Consider the following 7,352-nt stretch of genomic DNA (forward strand, 5'->3'; position numbering starts at 1 on the left):
CTCAGCTACCCAAAACGGTGTCACACGATCACAACCACAAAAAACATCATCTCTAGCAGGGTTTGCTTTTTAATGCATAAATAAACTAAAGCAAAAACAATAAAATAGGTTAGACTATCTTTTTTATTATTTCAGAAACCATAAAGAGCAGCAGTTAAAATTATTCACTGACAAAATAAATGTACTAATAATTAGTGACGAAACTTACTTTAAATAAATGTAATGGGAATTTTTTTATTTAAAATGACCTAAATTTAAAACAATTCTAAGTTGATTGTCATAAACTAAATAGTAAACAATGACCTTCTGTTTATCTGCAGAATAACTGATGTTTATTATGACACACATTAAGCAATTTGTAGGAATGCAGTGGTTTACATTGGTATGACATGGGAACCTAAACTGGAGCTGTTGTCTGCTCATTTAAAAATAAGCCTTTTAAGAGCCAAATATGTAAAGGTTTACAAAATAAGATATTTAAATTCCATACTAATTGACTGTTCCACATGTGAAAAACTGCCACATCCATAAAGTCATTGTTATGGTGATTAATTAAGGTTAAATCTTTTTATGATTAATAAAAGGGATTCTTTTATTAGCTATAACTCAACTCAATATGCATCACTTCTATTACTAAGTAGTAATGTTAACTATCAGATCCAACTTAAACTTGACAAGAATTATATCAAAATTCAAACTAGATTATCTGTTAAAGATTACATAGCTCACTGCTAGTTTAGTCTTGGTAATTAATAGCCTATGCAATCCATGAGATAAATCTTAATGTAAACGTTAATAGTATAATTCAGTCTATTTTCCATAATAAAGCAGTAACTTTTTAGCCTGGGTGCCATTCCGAACTTAGTTCCGCCCACAAAGTTTGAGGTCGGGGAAGTTTGGTCTGGCTCTGCTCCATAGTAGCGCGAGTATTATCGCCCACTGCCAGGCGATCCAATCAAATTGTCAGGACGGGCTTTATACGATGATGGACAGATGACCAACAGTAACGTAATCAACCACGTGACCAATGCGCGCTTGGGTGACAACAATAATGGCTGTCGCTGGAGAGTTTGGGTGAGTAGATTCTGCTATTAGGTCTGTTCTAGAAGATATCGACAGCAAATTAATTTTAAAAGAGGAACAGAGAAACGCGATCAAGTCTCATCTTCTTATTCTAGGCGTGCAACTGCACGCTTTGATGTTTGTGGACAACAACTATGCCTCGCTTAACATACGTCACGCACTCCGTTGCCCTTATTGGTTGTAGGTCTATCCAATTGAGTGCAGAGGCATTTTTTTTCCTGGTTCGTTTGAAACACGCCCCATAATCACAGCTCTATGGAGCAGTATCAGACTCATATTCTGACTAGAATTGAGTCGGACTACGTCAGGCTAGTAACTTTTAGCCACTAGGGGGCATAAACCAGGGCCGTTTCTCAATTGCCAAGAATGTGAGTGCAAACTTATGTCCTCGCCAGGTATGTTCTTGTGAATAAAACAGGAAAGTATGGACTCTGGGAGAACAGGAGCATGCAGAATAAATATGGGTCAATTGGAACAGAAGCGTACTCATGACATCACCACACGCTCTGCTGGTCTGGAGCTGCATTTGACCTCTAGATAATATATTCTTACTTTTTTTAATTAGTGGGGGAATAATAAAGAAAACGGTCAGATAAACACAAATTAAATGAATTTTGCCAAATAAAACAAACTCGCCATCAGAGCAAGCGGTACTTCACACACGGCTATGCCGAGAGAGGGCTGCTGCAGACGGGCTATGATTAGCTCAGGCTACGGTTAGCCTTGGAGGTCCACTGGTTGCTGCGGTCCTCTAATTTTTTTTTAAAAAATACGCATTAAATAGTTAACTGGGCCATATAGTGAGGCCAAAAAGTATAATGTTCTCGCCTGAAATTATCTTAAAACATACTTTTATTGAGCAACTGTAACAGAAAAGAGAATCTTTAACTTGAGCGCTCCATTGAAAGCTGCTGCTGCCACAGTGCATGCTGGGACAGCTGTCAATCTCAAGAACGGACAAGGTTACAGTGACCCCTCTACATAAAATCCTACAGCGAGGAACCAAAAAATGTCAGACTAGGTAAGTGTCATACTGGTTAAAAACAACTTACAGCTTAACTAGCTCTAGTGTTTAAGGGGAACTCAGACCTTCATAAACGGCTGCTCTGGGTCACATGACTCCTTCAGCCACTGATCCAACCCAGTCAAATTAAATGGATGAGAAGAATTCAATCTAAGTTCTGTATGTGGACCTGAGAATCATTTATTATATATCAAATTAAGAAAATTCTTGGGTTAAAAATATGCAGTTTATCATTTTTATTGTGATAAGTTATGATAGGCATTTAGTGACAGCAGGTTTTGAGGTTATTTTGGGAATACAGTCTTGATCCTAAGAAATATTAGTCATAATGTTGTCCTTCAAATATCCAGGATCACCACTATAATCATTGCTGATAACTATAACAAAGTCAATATGATAACTACATACCATGGCCAACAAATACACCATTCTTTGGACCTACATGCCTCATTTTACTTTGCAAATATTCAATTTAAATACAGAGACATTTATGCTTGGAAACAAAAAAAAATCTATTTTCTTTTCCCTTGCCTTTCAAAGAAAAATAAATATTTTCTACTAAAACTTTTTCTGACATCCCTTTCAGGGCTTCCGTTATCAACATTGCTTTCAATGGCTTTGAAATTGCATTTCTCCTACATATATTGTCACCTATTTCCATTCAACTAAAAAAGTAGAGACAAAAGATAATGTCCAATAACAAAATAGATTCTAAAAGGTGCAGAGCACTACAGTGATTAGTCACATAAGATAACTTTTTGTTTAGTTTACCTCAAATACTTAGAGCAACCTTTACAGTACTTGGAAGGTGCCAACAGAAGTGCCTGGCAACCTTTTTAATAGTTCATTTTAATCCAAACCAACTGCTTTACTATTTAATGAGCAAATAATTACTTCAGTAAGAATGATTCAGATAGGCTCCACCACTTGTATTCAACATCATCCTATTTATTCATATAAAATATAATGTTAAAGGGGAATGCCGTTTTTTTTTTTTTTTTTGTCATTACAACATGTTCTACTCACCCATATAAGTTTTGTGTCATTTGGAGCCGTTCTGAAGATATTGCGTTAGGTTATATCCAAGTAACGTCTTCCTTTGGGCAACGAGTTGAAGGCACAAACTAAATTGTTCATAATGTATTCTTTATGATACACCAGCATTCATAACATGTAGGTGAATCACTGTCCCCCAGACATCCGCAGTTATATTTTTCTTATATTTATATGTTTTAAAAACAAAGTGGAACATGTATGACGTCATCCGCGCATGCGGATTGGAGTTGTGACAGGCAGCCCAGGCCACAGGCGGCTACGATCTACCCCTTCTATTCATTCGGCTAGCTAATGTGACTCGTTCAATTCCATTTTGAGAGCTAGATCATCTGTGGTAGTAGCACTAGACATCTTCCAGGCATGTGAGTAAAACTAGCAGCAGTTTAGCGGACAGGAAGAATGAATGGTAGCCAGCGCGCGTGGATGACGGAATATCTTCAGAACAGCTCCAAATGACACAAAACTCATATGGGCGAGTGGAACATGATGTAATAACGTAAAATCAAGGGCCCAATGTAAAAAAAAACAAAACAAAAAACGGTGTTCCCCTTTAACCTCAGTAAGACACTATCAAATAATCTCATAAGGCCACTGATCAAAAACAGGAAAGAACAATTTTAGTGATGAAGTTTTTAAAGACTGCAAAATCATTACCTGAACATGAGCACTGAAAGTTGCATCTGGTACCGTTGCCAATGCTCCATTCACAGCTGCCATGCTGTTCCCCTCCTTAGCATAGTTCCACTCTAATGTTTAAGCAAACATATTGACCAAGTAAGGAAACATGTATCTTAGAACCTTGGGGTATGTCAGTTCAGTTCATACTGCAGAAAAACATGCACTTACCTGGATTTAGTGTTTCTTGATCCAGCATGCCGCCCTCCTGATAGCTCTCCAATTCTTCAACTTTGACTTTGCTCCAAGGAATATAAGTAACCCCCTGCTCCACATCCCAGAACTTTTTATGTGCTGGCTTTATACCTTTGTTTAAAGCCCAAGCAATCTGGAAGACAGGTAAAGCAGCTGCAGTGATCTCAGTATAAAACTAAAGAAGCCATCAGAGAGCTCAGACCTCCACCAAGCAGCAAATTAAACCCAAAATTAAACCTATAGCTTTAACTCACACGTGATCTCCATCAAATAAAAGTTAATGGTTCTTTGGTATGGGAAACCTATAGTAAAAAAAATGTCTTGCAAATCCATTCATACGTTTTCAATTGATCCTGCTAAGAAACCAACAACGTCCGATAGAGCTGGTTATACTCCCACAGTAGTGTGTCACAGTGAGCTTGTCGCAGGTATGACGCAGATGTCTTTGGTTTTATGACAATTTTGAAGCGTGTTCTGAGCTATTCTACGCCACAATCGCGAACCAGCTGTGAGTCTAGGTACGGCCGAGGCGGTGAGGAAGTGGAAAAACGCGAGAGCAAGTTTGTGTGACAACAGAGGGACATGGGAGCAAAATAGAGCGGGATCCAGTTGGAAGAAGGATCCCAGTTTTCTAGCGCACCTCGCTCTTCTAGCTGGTCCATCTTAACGAGTCTTTTTCCACAATGACGGTCATACAGACAAAAGAAGCCGGTAAGGTACCAAACAGGAAAAATCACAGGCCTCCTGTCTGCAGCACTGTCTGCGGTCACCTACAATTTGAGAGGTGCCCCAGAGTGTCTGCGGAGGGGGCGGGGGCATATCTGCGTTCACTGCGACAGACACGCAGACGACCTGGTTTCTGAATATAAACCAGCCCCGAGTCTGACGCTGAGGCTGTCTATAGTCACTGCCGCCATTCTGTGGTTTAGCTGCTTATTACATCGAACATCCCTAACTCACAATCTTAGAGAATCTTAAAAAAAAAAAAAAAAAATCTGTATCCATATTACGATCAGGATAATCACCAATATTTAATGGGTTGTTCCTTGGCATGAAGGACACATCTGATAAAAATGTCGAATGGCAAATCCCAACTCAGTCATTTATCCATTTATATATATATATATATATATATATATATATATATATATATATATACACACACAAACACACACCTTCAAATTCATAAATGCAAATGTTCATTCAATTGCTAAGCTGGTGCTCATTCACTGTCGAAAACCTGAATGTATCGAAATTTCATTTTGTATACACACTATGTATACAAAAGGACAATAAAATGTTTCCAAGTCTAAGACTTATTCATTAAAATCAATACATAACCTTTAAGTTACCCTGTATACAGACAGACAAAAGGACAGGCTCTCCTAAATAGATTCAAAGCAAAACAAATATAAATAAATGAGTAAAGTACATACCTTAGTAGGTTTCTGGTTAACTTTATTTGATCCTCTACTGAGCTTCTTTAGGGCTGTGTAAGCATCTTGTCGGTGAACCATAACAATATAGGCACAACCTCTTGGAGGAATCATCTGAACACAAAATAAACGTTTAAAGTAAAGAAAATTTGAACTTGTTAATCATAGACTGTAAGAGACACGTTTATCACAATCTGTCCCAACTTACATTGATCGACTCAATCTGACCAAACTCTTCCAAAAGGGACATTATATCAGATTGCTGAGTTTTCTTGTCAAGCTGTCCAACCCAAAGTGTGGTACTGCAAACTGGGAGCAAAAGAAAGTTGATCAGCTAAGAGCTTAATTAGACTACAGGTTTTGGGAAGAAGGCTTTCCAATAACATAATTTTGAAGATTTACTTTTTGTTCTAACAGTTTACACTATTTTACATGTGTAGTCTTTGCAAAGAGGTTTCTAAGCTTGAAAGTTGACTTTACTAAGAGCAAAAAAAAAAAAAAAAACTAATAACAAGAAGCTTTGTAAGAATAAAGGTAAAATTATAAAATTAATCTAACTGGGTTAATAATAGCATTCAATAAGAAATGGGACCAAGGAAAAGTGTAGTCAACATAGCATAGTTGGTTTGGGAATATTTCCAAACCTAGACACTCCAACTGTGCCATCGAAGGGTAAGGGTGTCTAGTGGCACAGCCTAAGCGCATGTGTTCACCTAATCTCATTGTAACATTGAAAACTTTCAGCATAATGAGCGGTTGTGCTAAGAAGTGCTGGACAGACCACTGGGGGAGGGGTCCAGATGCCAGTCAAATACATACACACATAAACACTCTGCAAAATCCAGGACCAGCTAAAAGATACTCATGCTGAATGGGTTTCCAACATATGGACACAACTTCATATCGTTGGTATTGGTACATACCACTCAGAGTTTGGCTCTTGATGCTGGGAAGACCTCTCTGCCTGCGTTCTCTGTCTTTCTCCCTTTCATTTCCATCTTCTGAATCAGCGCGAGATCTCCGCCGCCTTTCCCTGGAGCGGGAGCGTCTGTGCCGTGACCACCTTGATCTAGACGAGGATCTCGATCTTCTCCTCCTTGGAGATCTGAAGCACAAAAAAATAAAATAAATACAATTATACAATGTATTAATGAAATCGTGATTATTTAAAGTATTATTTTTCAAAGCATTCACTGTATAATGTTTTTAGTGTCACACTAAGGCTTCCTAACTGTTATCCCTATATGATATAAAATAATTTTTTTTCTGATTGACAATACAATTGTGCCGATATCACAAAGTCTGGTAAATGATGCGATAACCATTCAATGCACAAGTCTATCATCAACACGATGCAATTTATTTACACTGATATCAAACAACCTAAATACGGTTTGACTATTTTATTTCTAAGCTCTTACAGACATCAGGCATTTACATAAAAAAATAAAATTCTTCAAAGTTTATAGAAGTGATTAATTATAATAGATCACATGTCCACTGTAGTTTTATGTGAATTTCACAATTGAGGGGTATCTTGAAGATGACGATGTGGATCATTTAATTTTGCATCAAAGTAATTGGATCATTAATAGATGTGTTTAAACACCCCAAGTAAAAGCTTATTTAATAAGAGGCTACAGCTTTCTGATTATGTAGAGGGAAATTATCAGAGATTTTTACTCCTAGAAGCTAATAAAGTATAACACCGGTGAGATTTTAAGAAAATTAGCAAATAACCAGAACAGGATAATGTTTAGCTCCATTGTCCCTAACCAATGACCAATTGGCCAGAAGCTCTAAAATCCAGTCTTTTGTAATTGGTGAAATCACCATATATAAGCCCTTCAAGGTTGCGATGACAACGCTTCTGAGAGTGGAAA

General features: G+C 37.5%; 1 protein-coding gene across 3 annotated transcripts in view; it reads right to left on the reverse strand.

The window, feature by feature from the left end:
- LOC119789471 (SR-related and CTD-associated factor 4-like) overlaps positions 1-7,352 on the reverse strand; it is a 40,051-nt gene that overhangs the window by 22,568 nt on the left and 10,131 nt on the right. For all 3 annotated transcript variants that reach the window (XM_038294354.1, XM_038294357.1, XM_038294355.1), the window contains exons 12-16: positions 6,393-6,574; positions 5,678-5,778; positions 5,470-5,583; positions 4,010-4,166; positions 3,818-3,909 (exon numbers count right to left, since the gene is read on the reverse strand). In XM_038294354.1, coding sequence (XP_038150282.1) covers positions 3,818-3,909; positions 4,010-4,166; positions 5,470-5,583; positions 5,678-5,778; positions 6,393-6,574 — 646 coding nt within the window. The remainder of the gene's footprint in view (positions 1-3,817; positions 3,910-4,009; positions 4,167-5,469; positions 5,584-5,677; positions 5,779-6,392; positions 6,575-7,352) is intronic.

Source organism: Cyprinodon tularosa, unplaced genomic scaffold (assembly GCF_016077235.1).
Source record: "Cyprinodon tularosa strain WSP-4 unplaced genomic scaffold, ASM1607723v1 ctg34, whole genome shotgun sequence".
In the NCBI taxonomy this organism is placed as follows: Eukaryota; Metazoa; Chordata; class Actinopteri; order Cyprinodontiformes; family Cyprinodontidae; genus Cyprinodon; species Cyprinodon tularosa.